Below are 13,819 nucleotides of genomic sequence, written 5' to 3' on the forward strand. Positions count from 1 at the left end.
GTGAAGACCTGGAGCCATGAGACTGCGCTCCACACTGTACAGCAGGAACTAGAACATCCAACAGCGCCAAGGTGACTTGCAGTGTCTCTACTGAAACCTCTCAACATTTTCATGTCTTGCTGGACAGAACAATAATTAATGGCATGAGGAAAAGCCCATCCTATGCTAATGAAGAAAAGTGTTACAAATAATTACGCCAGGGCTTGTTGGGTAGTGGGGTCATGTGTGATGTTCTATCGTATGTTTTTCTGTATTTTATATATCTTATTTAAGACTTTTATACAGTTTACATAATTATTTTTTAAATGTTTATTTAAAAATAAATTCTTAACAGTTCCTATGGGACAAACAGCACATGATGTGGACCAGGTGTGTCAAATCAGAGACAGTGAGGAGCGGTAGCTGCTGAGGGAAGAACGGAGGGTGGGACGGGGACCTGCTGTCTGTGGCTACAGTTCTCAGGATGGAAGAAGTCTAGAGAGGGACAGCAGCACAGTGTGAATGTACCCAAAGCCCCTGCGATACAATCTTAAAAACAGCTGTGATGATAAGCCTTCGGCTGGGCACAGTGGGATGCAGCTGGAGTCCTAGCTACTTGGGAAGCCGAGGCGGGCCTGCCTGAGCCCCGCAGTTCTGGGCCAGCCTGGGTAACGTAGCAATGCCCCACTTCAAAATAGAAAAGTGACAGCATACATCCAACATTAAATTAAATCTTTATTTTTTGAGATGGGGACTTGCTGGCCTGCCCAGGCTGCATGACACCCCAGTAAGCTAGGAGTACAATCTATGTCACAGGTCCAGCTGTTTTAACACAATTAAAAACAGTATTTTAAAAAAATCACTAAAGTGGCTGCTTCAACAAAGCAGTCAGGCTCAGGTTGCTGTGGTTCGATCCCCACAACTCAAGCCAGCCAAACCTGCCCTGAAGGCATTCGGAGCAAAAAAAATAAAAAAATAAAAAAATCACTAAAGTATAAGTACAGCTGGATCTATAGATTATTTTAGGGTTTTCAAGTTACAAGAATAAAAGAGGCCTAACTGTGACTTTGGGCCACATGACACAGAGCAGCAGAATTCCCTGGCCCCACCGGCACTGGAGTGCACCAGGGCGTGAGCAGGCAAAAGGGGCGATGCCTGGCTCTGGCCAGGGTGGACCCAAGAACCCCAGGGCTGCAGGCACACAGCCCACGGGTGCCCACAGCACTCTGTTTACAACCAGCTGTAAGGCGCAGCAGCTCCCCGTTCAGGCACATCCTTTCTCTCCCAGGCTCAGCCCGGCCCTGCAGCTCTCTCCCACCTGCCCGGCCCTGCACCTGCCTGGCCCTGCAGCTCCTGAGCTAGAAACTGCTCAGCATAAGCGTGGGCTGCCTGGTACCAGGCCAGCGCGCTGCAGCCTCGGGAAATACTCAGACACGCAGGGCAGCTCGTGATGCAGCCGCAGGGGCAGCGGCCCTCAACACACACAGCTGGGCCCGGGCCCGCTCCTGATCCGGACTTGGCGAGGGGGCAGCAGTGACGCCAGGCCACATACCCAGGCACCGTCGAGGGCAGCACCCTGCTCACTCTCCTCTTGAAACATGCACAAAGGAGACCGAGTTCTTAAGAAGAAGTCAACAGACACAGTGCCCGCAGTCCTGCCCCCAACAGAAGCCAAAGCGGGATGCTCTGGGCACAGGCAGCAGGGTTTTGCTGCAGTTGGAAAGCAGAGGAACGTCTCCAGCTGATGCCACGATGGGTCACTGCTGCAGTGGGGAGGATGTGAAGCCCAGGTGCGAACCTAACCAGCCCCCTGTACAGGGCAGAAGGCGCTCCCAAGACCTGGGGTGCGGGGTGCGGGAGGGGCGGGGACCAGCACTTCTCTTACCTGCTGTAGGCACGCTAACATTATACTGAGGTAAAATAAATAGGAAGGCGGTCTTGGCTGTGACCTGTAAAACAAGGGAAAAGTTCCAGTTTAACTTCTGAGCCATGTGGAGCCACCTACCGCTGCGTGCCCAGCCCTCCTGCGTCTCGGATGCACACTGCTCGCTCGGAGGAGGTCACCTGATGCAGAGTTTTTGTTCCATTTTTCTTTACCAAAACAAAACAAAGCAAAGCAAAACAAGACACTTCGGGTTCCCAAGTATTTGGTCCTAAAGTACCTGCATTTACCACAGATGACCAGAAGCAGGCTGGGCTTGGTCGGCCAGGGCTCCAAGCAAGGGACTGAAATCTGCCCGCCATCCATGCACTTAGGTCATTCTTGAGTTTACAGGGCCAGAGCTGCACTCCCAGCTATGGGAGACAAAGCCACAGCTCCCTGGAGTGGAGGACTGGCTGGCTGGGTTTCCCTAGCACTTTAGGCACTGCGTATCGGTCAGCAGCACTAAAGGCCTAAACCTCAGCTTCTAGGATAGAAAATTCTAGTTGCTAATTTTGTTATCTGTTCAACAGATGAACATGGGACAACATGGCTTGCCTATTTTGAAAGCTACCTTTAAAATTTAGTTATGCTGCAGGAAAGGCCACGGCTGTCACCTGGTTATTAATAGCCCAATCAGTACTATGACAGTTTCACAAGTGGGGAAATCAACAAAATGGAGGGCTTGAAGCTTGGGCTCAATAGTCAGCTGCGTGGGTCGGAAAGCCGGCCCTGCTGTCACGTGCCTGCGAGCCAACCACTTCACACCACCGAGTGTCTGCACCCTGTCCATAAACCGGGGCCAGCTGACGGACCTCAGCTGCTCGGGCGCTGTGGACTGGGGTGGCAACGGCAGCTGTTAGATGCTGTTTACAACACCCCACAAGTACAGCTGGGCTGAGGTCACCACCCACACTGCTCTGAGAGGTGTCCCAGGGCTGGGGGAGGGAGGTGCCTTCCCAGGTGGCCTCAGGGGCGACCGCTCTTCTCTACACAGAGGTCAGCAGGAAGCCGTAGGCTGGGGAGGTGTAAATATCGCTCTGGACACTCCATAAGAGGTGACAGTCCTCTGCTTACCTGCAGAGACGACCCTCTGCTTCGAGGTCAAAGGCTCTCCCTGCCCAACAAGACCTGGACTCAAACGCTGTGAGGTGTTATGTACCTCTCCCAGGCAGTGAGGCCTGAGGAGCCTTTCTCTGTATTCGTGCCCATCCCTTAAACACGTTCAACCAAGTGTGAGGAGCAGCTCTGGAACTCGAAACACTACCTACGCACACAGGTCTACAACCTTCGGGCCCGTGTTCTTAAGACCTTTCAAAGCTGCCCCGTGTTCTGCTCACCGTAGCCTCGGGGCTCTGGGCCCCCCAATTTGCATCCTCCTCCCCCTCTCAATCCATCAATCAAGCTGAATCTCCCTGCTCCTTCCTGGCCCAGTTCCCTAGGGGCCTCCTCTTCCACAGCTTCCAGGTGCTCCAGGAAATAGCTCGTCACTGGAAGCACGGGCCACCCTTCTGCCGGGTGTTTCCACAGAGCTGCAGATGGCTCTCCCCGAGCCGCCACCTCCTTCATCTGCCTCTTTATCTTCATGCAGCCCCTCAAGGAGCTAACTAGGTGCACACAGTACGTGCTCAGCACCTGCTCACTGAGAAAGACGGGAAACAAAGTCAGCTTCACAGAACTACTTGCCCCCACTCCAGGGGCAGTTGTCCCCAGTGCTGTCTGCTGACACCAACAACTTTTCTTGGACACCCATCCGGCTGTTACACTCGCGTGACCCAGCCCCCCCACGAAGCCCCTCCTGGCCACAGCTGCACCCTGGCCTTCCTCCCCACACTCTGCTCCGGTGGCCACCCTGGACTCAAGCCCCTAACTGCACTGTCTGCATTACACTTTGAGGTCACACTTTGTGTTTAAGGCTAAAATTCCCGTGAGCATGGGCCAGAGGAAGGGCTGGAAGCCAGAGAACGGAAGGGGGCGACAGGCAGGCAAAGAGGAAATGTTCACCGAACACTATACAAACCCCTTGCAGACACCTCTCCTTTTTTAAATGTTATTAATTTTATTGAGAAACAAATAGCAATGAGACAGTTTCAAAACAGCTTAGTAGAACAGTTACAATAATTAATACATTGCATATTGTGGTCTTCGTAGAAGTTATTCATAGTACAAGATGCAGACATGATATCCTGTCCAAACACTATTAGTACAAATCTTCTCATTAAGGAGAGAAGATACAGTCGTAAGTGAAATAAACCAGATCCACATGTGTAAATATCGTACGGTCTCCCTAGTGTAAGAACTCAAAAGAAGAAATAAAAACAGAAAGTTGTAACACAATTAAAAGTAAGAACTTAATTAAAAGGAAAGCGAGACTGTGGGACTAGTTGGGCGAGACACCTCTCCCCTGGCCCCCCTCCAGAGGCGCGTCTGCTCTTCAGGGCCGGGTGGGGGTTCCCCGCGGGCTGCACCTACCTGACTGCTGCTTTCCCCGTCTCACACACAGCACAAGGTTCCTGGGAAACGCAGCGCCCCAAAAGTCTAAGAGCACAGGCTGTGTGTGGCTCCCTGCGGTGCCCACCTCCTTCCAGGAGGATGAAGGACAAGACCCTTCTGCCAGGACAGAGCCTGGCCGGTAGGCACCCTCTCCTGAGCTCTGCCCTGCTGGCAAGGGGCAGAGAAAGTGCTGCTCAGGGCAGGAGCCTAGAAGCCCCCTGTGACTCCTGCAGTCCTGGCTTGGAGCACGCTGGGGTCAGCAGCCTCCCGCCAGCTGCGAGTGCCAGAAGCCTCCTAGATGGCCAGCATCCCTCTCTAAGGAACATTACCCAACATCGGAGTGGAGCATGCAGCCTCAGCTTCGATGAGCATCCCTAAGACGTCTATGCCAGGGTCGCAGTGCAACCACAGCTCTGGCGCTCCTCAAGGAGCCAGGAGGGGAAGCACTGCCTTTCTGTTTTAAAGGAAGAGACAGATTCGGTTCGAGGGCTTGCATACACTCTCGCTTTATAGCGCTGCACACAGTACACAGCTAATTTTCATCGTGCGTGGCAGGTACGGTCCATGCGTCACTGCAAGCCTGAACCAGAAGAGCGCCGAGCCCTACATCTAGGAGTAATACAAGCCTAAGTTCCTTCAAGCCTCTGGTCACCTTTATGCAATGCACAACCTTGCGCTGTGCACACTTCTATCCAAAGACACTTCATATTTAATACACGCTGCTGACTCCTTAACACTGACTCATGACAAGAGGCTATGTGACAAACCGCTCGGCCTAACAAGCACACCTACCAAACGCTGTCTCCGCAGGGCACACGGCAGCCTTCCAGCGCTCACCGCAGAACACTAGGCAGCACTTCAGCACTACACTTAGAGATCGGAGTAGAAGCGTGAAATCTCGCCAGGGAGACAGCTCAGCGGCATAAGTGCCTGCCTAGCAAGTTCAAGGTCCTGAGTTCAGTCCCTGGTGCAAAAACAAACAAAAGTGAAATCTTAACAAAAGGCACAAATGTGAGCTGGGCATGGTGCCACAAGCCTATAATCCTAGCACTGGGGAGTCTGAGGCAGGAGGATCCTTGTGATTTTGAGATCAGCCTAGGCTACAAAGTGAGTTCAAGACCAACCTGACTCTATCTCAAAAAGATTAAGAAAGAAAGAAAAAAACACCACCACGAATGTGGAAAAAAAAAGTGGCACTAAACAGACTGTGAAAATGACACTTACTGGCCAGCCAAATAGCTCAGCGGATTAAAGCACCTGCTTAAGCAGAGTGTAACAGCTGGAGTTTGATCCCCGGGGCACGCTGAGACTAGGCTTGGTGCCATGTGCCTGTAATCCCAGAGCTTGGAAGGCTGAAAACAGGAGAATTACAAGTCTGACCTACGTAGTGGCCCTGTAGACTCTGTACCAAATACATACAAAAAAGAAAACGAGCCTTATTTACAGCATGTGTGCTGGAACAGGAAGACAAAGCCTCACCTCCTTCCAGCCTAGCCAGGAGCACTCACGTCATGATACCCCAAGCTTTTGTCCCTGCAAGTACATTGAGAGTGGCCACAACACCAGGTATTGATCCAGGTATTGATTTGAGAGGTCACAGATAAATTCTAGCAAGCTAGCAAATTCTCAGGAATGACATCCCCAAATAAGGAGGACTGAAGGGATTAGGGCAAGCCCGAATGCCCGTTCCGGGAGGGCCAAGATCTTCAACAGCTTTACTGAGGCACAGTTTACACGCCATACAACCCTCCCATCTTGCGTGACAAGTCTCAGGGAGGGCCCTACCTTCCTTCTTAACCTGTCTCTTCCTTTATGGGCTGCAGGAGGAAGAGGAGCTTAGCTGCCTCATGCAGCAGCACACAGCCTCATGTGCACAGAAGCCAGAGCCGACTCAGACTCACGGGGCTCCCGGACGCAGCAGGTGGCAGGGAAGCGGGCAGCCGGCTCAGCCCGGCCCCTCAGCCGGCCCTCCCCACGGCAGCTCCTGTGCACCTTAGCTCTCCCTGCTCCATCCCGGGGCCGGCCTGTCATGGGTTATCTCACAGATATTCATTTGATGAACTCATGCTGAAAGCAGCCATAACAGGCGGTAACTGCAGATGAATGCTGAACACGTCTTATGGACACGAGTCTAAGAGAGCAGGACCAGGACCTTGAATTAAGGCGAAAGCCTCGCACTCCGCACTTTTCCACCCTGTCCCCCTGGCCAGGCAGTGGGAGCCAGTGCCATCATGTGTGTCTCTGATCCGGCGACTCGGCTCACACTCTGCCGCACCTCAGCCAGATGCTGCCAGCTTCTGTGCATAGATGCAAACACTGCACTTGGGGCGCAGAGAAGTAAGGTGGCCTTCAAGACCTCACGGCGGATGAGCACAAAAGGCAGCAGCCAACATGGTTTTATCAGACTTGTCCCCAAAACAAATCTAGTGCATGCGTAATACGGCACAAGATACAGAACAGTAACAAAACGGAAGCACGAGAGGATCACAAGGAACAGCAAGAACAAAACCCGTATCAAAGGCGAAGATGAGGCTGACCCACCAAGGCACTCCAGGAGGGCCTAGTCATTAGCTAAGGTGGCCAGAAATGTGCTGTAGCTTTTGCAGTCATCGAAGGAGGAAAAGTGATCACATCCTTAACTCACCACACTGACTGATAAACACGCAAACCAAAAGGCACTAGCCGAAAGGAGCAATCCTGCTTGCACAGGGGCACCATAAAAAGCACAGTGAGCTCTCGGAGGCCCCGTGGCACCTGGTCTCCAACGGTAAGTCTTTCCTGACCTCAGGCCAGGAACCAAGCAATTATCAAGTCCCTCTCTACAAGTGCAGGCTGGACGTGGGCAGCGCAGCGGGCTAAGAACGAGGGCCATTAACAATGCCACTCCACTTGCCTCTCATCCCTCTCGGGCTATTTACAGGAAACATTATTGAGTTTAATAGCATTTTAAATGCCAAGCTCAGTGGGCCAACGTTCAAAGTAACACTATGTGGATACACTAATGCAAAGGAAAACACGTACAGAAGAGGGGCTGCAAGCATGCACGTGCGTGTGTATGTACAGAAAGCTTCATTACACTTTTAACTCAAACACAAAGGCAGAGGCATTGTGTATGTCAGGGCTGTGCGCGTGCCAGGCCTGTGTGTGTGGGTCAGGGCTGTGTGTGTGCCAGGGCTGGTTGTAACACAACGCACACAGCCCACATGCCGTGCTCTAACGCAGGCACAGGAACCTGAGCTGCTCATTGCAGAATGACTGCAAAATGCAGGTGCAACTGCTGCAGCCGGCTCTGTGTGTTGGACGGGATTCAGCCCCAGATCTGCCGTGGCCAGCCGAGTCACCTGGACCAACCAGGATTTTGCCTCTGAATCCTTGTTTCACCCATTAACCACAAGAACAGGTGATGTCACCAGGGTCTCACTGAGTACCAGGTACAGTTCTCAAGATTCTATAAGTCCTTTTGTCATTCAAAGCTATACAACAGATACGAGAAATGTCCCCATTGTATAGACTGGCACAGAAGAACAACAGATACGAGAAATGTCCCCATTGTATAGACTGGCACAGAAGAACCAAAGGAGTGAACTAACAGGAACATCCTTAAAGGCCCTGCAATACTCAGCTCCAAAAGAGCATCATTCCCTCACCCGCATGGCTGTCAGTGCCCCAAACTCAGCCTCCCTGGACGGATGTACCAACATGGCTTTCCCAAAGTACACAACCTACCATTGCTTCTCCGCCTGGTGAAGACAAGTCTGGGTATCGTCTCCGAGTGACAGGCAGGGGAAGGCCTCGGCCAGCCTTGGGCACCAGGACACCCTGGCTTCCAAATGCCCCAGGGGTCCATGCCTCTTTCTTTGGAGGCTGATGTGGGAAACTGGAGATGAGAGATCCCTGGTGGAAGCCATCTGTGGCTTCCTGGTGGGCACCACCCCTGTAGGCAGTGCAGCACACCCTGCTCTTTCCTGGGCACACATCCACGCTCTGGCTGCGGAAGGGGCAGTGGGCAGAACAGGCCGGGGTCAGGGTGGGGGTGGGAGTGCCTACTGCCACAGAAGCCGCTCGCTCTGAGGCGCTCCACTGTGCCGCAGGCCAGCACCCCGCGGCACAGGGGCACGGTGCCGGCACTCCGGCCAAGGGCACTGAGCTCTTCATTGCAAGTACAGGTGAAAGCTGGGTGAACCGCCCCACCGAAGCTGGAAAGGAGGCCCCCACAACCTCCCGTACCCCAGCTCAGCTCAGCTTTGCTCTCAAGAAGCCAGAGGCTCTCCTCTCAGGTTTTCCCCAAATGGATTTTTCACCACTCTCCTCAGGCAACAGATGGGAAAATTTCAGTCAGACAAGAAAACACTGGAAAGTCACTCCCCATTGGTGGACATCTATTTTATTTTTTAACATTAGAGTCAATTAAGTAGATTTCAAGTAAGATCATTTCCCTGCAGTGCTGGGCACGCTGGGCTTCTTCCTTCATGAGAGCCCGTGGATGCAGGATTCCCTACTGCACGGGGGAGGACCCAAGCACGCAGGCCTGTAGCCTTCTGGTGCTCAGTGAGAGGCACACGGCGGGGACAAAGATGCTTTCTACTCTCGCTGCCTGAAACGCAGGGGGCAGAGCTCTGACAGGACCCTTCGGTGTGCCTTCTGGCAACACCGGGAGATGCTGCTTTCCTTGCCTGAAGAACTACTTTGATAGCGAAAATGGGGCAGAGGTCAACAGCCACCCCCACCAGACTCTATGCTGCACCGCAGTACTTCCCTAGTAACAGCCAAGGTACAGTCCCCTAGATTAAAAGATAACAAGCGGTAGGTATGAGAAGACGAACAGCCATTGTCCTAGCACTTTCTCTCATTAGAGACAAGATACCCAGCATCCCAAGTTACAGGAGGCAAGGTTTATTCACAACTTATAAAGCTGGCTCCAAGGCAGGTAGCAGCGCAGAGGAGACACAGCGCACGGCAGGCAGAAGGCAGCACAGCAAGCAACCACGGCGCGAGAAGAGCTTTTTTCTGCCCCGAGTATGCTCAATATAGGTGGGATTAAGGGAGTGCCAAGCCAGTCAGTGGACTGATTTACTAATCCTAGCACTGTTCATGAATCAGTCACACACTCACAACCTAGTCACCTCTGAAAAAGCCCTACCTACGACTAGAGGAGGCTTTTGGGAGACATCTGAACACAAGTCATGGGGCTGGGGAGATGGCTCAGTAGAATAAGCGCTTCCCTGGCAAGCACAAGGGCCTGAGTTCAATCCCCAGTTCTGCCAATCAATCAATCAATCAATCAATCAATCAATCCAAATCATAACATTCCCTCCATGGCTCCCCAAAGACTCATGTTCATCCCTTTATTTAGAAGGCATTTAGTCCATCTCCAAGAATTACCAAAGTCCTAACTGCTTCAGCATTGGTCAAAAACCCAAGTCCAAAGTCTCCTAAGGCAAACCCTTAGCTGTGAGCACCTGTACAAACAAAAATAAAGTTAAACACTTCCAACGTTCCATGGCACAACACAGATATTCCTATTCCAAAACGTACAGATAGGGGACACAGAGGAACAAGGCCAAAGCAAGTCCAGAATCCAACAAGGCAAACAGTGAGTCCCATAGCCCCACTTCCCACTTCGCCGGCCGTCTGTCCAAGATGGGCCTTCTGAAGTTTGAGGAGCTCCACCCCAAACAGCTCCAGCAGTCGCAGCTCCCATGGTGTCTTTCTCGGGCAAGTGGTATTCACTCCTTGCAGCTCCCCCCAGACGAGCCACACTTCCCAACCTTCCAGGGTGGCCACTGCACTTGCAGCTCCCCCTCACACCTCCACACACTGTCCCCGCAGGAGCACCCGGGCCTCCCAGCCTTCTGAAACCTGGACAGAAGCCTTGCCGACCCTACACCTCTTACACTCAGCATGCGCTTAAACCCAGTGCCTCCCGGACGTGACCGAGTTCCACCACCAGCTGGGGCAGCAGCCAAGTCTCCTCTCTTGGCTGTCAGGCTGGAGTGTCTCTGAACCAGTTCCCAAGGCACAACTTTCCTAGGCTTCGGCCTTTCTGGAACATGGCACTCTGGGGCTCCCTTCTCACGGCAAAGTCTTCCATTTTTTCAATTGGGAAGTTTCAAAGGACAGTGCCTTTCTGTTTCTTGCGATGCCCTGAGGCTACTTTTGCTATTATGTTCTGAAATACATGGCCTTTTCTTAGTAGCGTTTTCAGTAACTAATTTCTCTGTACCATCTTTGTGAGCCACAACGGCACTGGAGCTTCCTTTCTGGCTGAACTCATAGCATTTCAACTCATTCTGCTGGCTCTTTTTGGCATGGGAGTGTCAGGACCTTGTGCTTGCCAGGCAGGCACTGTGCCACTGAGCTACATCCCCGGCTCTATCTGCTGGGCTCTCTGCTCTTGATTCTCAACATAAATCTGGCTAAGAGCCCCCAACAGAGCCACTGCTTCAACACTGGACTGCCTTGGAATTTCTTCTGCAAGATTAACTAGTCTGCCATCCCTAATCTCCAGTAAAGTCTCTGGACGTGAGCACAATTCAGACAAACTTTCTACCAAGGCGTAACAGACATTGTGGAGTTCAACAGCCAATACAGTCCTTCTCAGCAGAAACTTCTAGAGCCTGGTGTTCACTGGCCAGACCTCTATCAACCTCTGGTCTTCCGAGCTCTGACCAGAATCTCCCACCAAGTACAGCCTCAGGTGCTCCAGCTCTATCTCTTCAGCTGGCATCTCCAAACTTTTCCTCACTTTTTCTTCCCATAAGCCAGCTCGAAAGGCTTCGAACCACACAGTCAGGCACAGTCACAGCAACGACCCCACTTCTCTGGTACCAAATTCTGTGTTGGTTACTTTTCTCACTGCTGACACAAAATGCCCAACACCCAAAGTTAAAGAAGGAAGGGTTTATTTAGCTCACAATTTGTAGAGTTCTTACTCTATCATCAGCTGGCTCCAAGGCAGGTGGGTACACAGAGAAGAACAGTTCATGGCGGGAAGAAGACAGCAAAACAACCAAGAAACCTTCATGGCGTCCTTCTGCCCCTTTATCTTTCTCCAGGCTACCCAGGGTGGGCAGGCAGCACTCACACCCATAATCTTATTGCCCTTGGACCTAGCATCGCACCGCAAATCAACCCCAGCAACCCACACTCTGGATCCAGCCACCGCTGAAAAAGCACCACCCACGCCACATGAGGCTTTGGGGGGACACCTGGGCACAGCGGTAACAGCCATGATAAAATCAAGGTACTTTATTGTATTTATTGGCTCAAAGTCTAAACGTAACGCTACAATAAAGAGTAATATAGAAGGGTTAAACGAGGAGCTTTTCACAATCCTTCTAGTGTAACTTTAAAAAAATATATATACGCTGGAACTCAAACTTGCTATTTCATATACTCCCAACCTGGGAAGTTAATCAAGTACTGAAAAAGCGATGGTGACCAAGGGACAGCTTTTCCCCACTTCCTTTATGTCCTCAACAAGACTATGATGTCATCTATTCCTACACAAACTGAACTTAACCTACCTGCCCCATACATAAATTTATATAAAATGCACGTATTTGTATGAAGAAAAGCATTCCTTCTCTAAAAGCCTTGTACATATCATGCCCTATATACACACGCTCTGGGGGCCTACACGTGTGTGTGTGTGTGTGTGTGTGTGTGCATGCCTTTTTTTTTTTTTTTACATATATGCATTATCTTAGTTACTTTTCTCATTGCTGAGACAAAATGTCGAATGCCCAAAGTTAAGGGAGGAAGGGCTTATTTAGCTCACAGTTTGTGGGGGGTGTCAGTCCGTAACCCGCTGGCTCCAGGGCAGCAAAAGCCAACCAGGAGCAATGAGAGAGCAAAAGAAAAAACATCTTTTTCTCCCTGTGTTGCGTCCAGTCTACTAGCACTAGGGTGCTTCCGAGCTAATCCACTGACTGGTGCAGCAATCACCCCCCTGAATCCCAGCACCCTTAATCCCAGCATGTGTTACAAATGAGTCACACACCCTGAAATCAGCAGCCTCTGAAAAAACCCTACAGCACAGGCTTTGTGGGGACATCTAGGCACAAACCCTAACACATATACATAGACACGCTCTGATACTATACACACATGACCTCATGCTTCTAAAAAAAAAAAAAGGAAGAAAGGAAAGAAAAAAAGAGAATGCCCTGGGTAAGCTTCTTCGCACGCACGCCTTCCCAGCCTCCCCCAGTATCATTCCCTTATTTCAACAGCGCAGCACAGTCATAAACCATTCCTTTTGGAAGCTAAACAGTAAAAAATGAAAAACACTTTGGCAAAATAATTTTTAATAAATTTTAAGCATATCAATATTCTCTTTTAAGACTATCCATGTTCTTAAAACATGTTTCCCATGCCTTCCATGGTAGAGTTAAGATTACAGATTGTGTGTGGGTATTAACAAAATACACAGTGGCCGGGACACAAATTTTACTTTATTAGGTCAAAGGGCACCTAATAAGATCAGAATAACTAAAATTTCAAAATGATTAAAACTTAAAAACATAAAGAAAAAAAAGGTTTCAGAGTGCAGAATACTCGTCTGCAAGTGACTTTTTCAGCTAAGGTTAGGCAACCCAGACCTCACCTCTTCCACTGATGTACCAGTCCCTCAGACACTTTGGCTCCACGAGGCACGAAACACCAAGAGAGGGTAACGCTGGTCACTACAGATGACGGGCAATGTCCTGGCAACCACAGCGGTAAGAGTAGGTGCCAGGGAGAACCAAGGAGCCCCCGGCTCTTGCTGAAACAAGTGGCCTACTCCAGGGCTCTGGAACTGCACTGCGCTCACCTGCTGGCGTGTGTCCTTGCACTGGGACAGTGCGAGTCTGGAGACGGTGACCTACTCTGATCACTTTCAGGACTTCTCTGGCATCTGGAAAGTGTCCTACTCAAGAGCATGAACATGTGGATGATTCCAGCTTGCCAGAAAATGACCCTTAAGTCTGCTCAAAGGGAGCAAAGCGACACCGTCTTGGGGGCACACACTGGCCTGGCAGCAGGTCTGAGGGTGACTCTCTCCAGAAGCTTTGGGGTCATTCAGTTTCAGTGTGGCCCCACGAAGAGGGCACTCATGCCCACGAAGGTTTAACCTGAGTGACCTGGGGGTGGAAGTTATGACTGTCAGATGTCACCTTTGCTGTTCCCATTCCTACAACATGCTTGTCCACTGCAAATGGCAGTAAAAGACGTCAAATGAAGGATCCGAGATCAGGTCCCTGAAATATCCTGGTGGCCTCAGAAGATGCACGGTCCACGCAGGCGTTCTGCTCTGTGACTCAGTCTGTGTTACGTCCAGTATCTACCACTGTAACAGCGGCACACTGGCTCCTCGGAGACACTGAGCCGTCTGGGCGGGCATGGTCCACAAGGACCACCTGCGGTGCTGCACCTAAGGGGCAG

The 13,819-nt window shown here is 51.2% G+C and overlaps 1 protein-coding gene across 2 annotated transcripts in view; it reads right to left on the reverse strand.

The window, feature by feature from the left end:
- Tram2 (translocation associated membrane protein 2) overlaps window positions 1-13,819 on the reverse strand; it is a 75,505-nt gene that overhangs the window by 28,533 nt on the left and 33,153 nt on the right. For both annotated transcript variants that reach the window (XM_004628283.2, XM_023711888.1), the window contains exon 2: window positions 1,865-1,928. In XM_004628283.2, coding sequence (XP_004628340.1) covers window positions 1,865-1,928 — 64 coding nt within the window. The remainder of the gene's footprint in view (window positions 1-1,864; window positions 1,929-13,819) is intronic.

The sequence above is a fragment of the Octodon degus genome, unplaced genomic scaffold, assembly GCF_000260255.1.
Source record: "Octodon degus isolate 3935 unplaced genomic scaffold, OctDeg1.0 scaffold00022, whole genome shotgun sequence".
NCBI lineage: Eukaryota > Metazoa > Chordata > Mammalia > Rodentia > Octodontidae > Octodon > Octodon degus.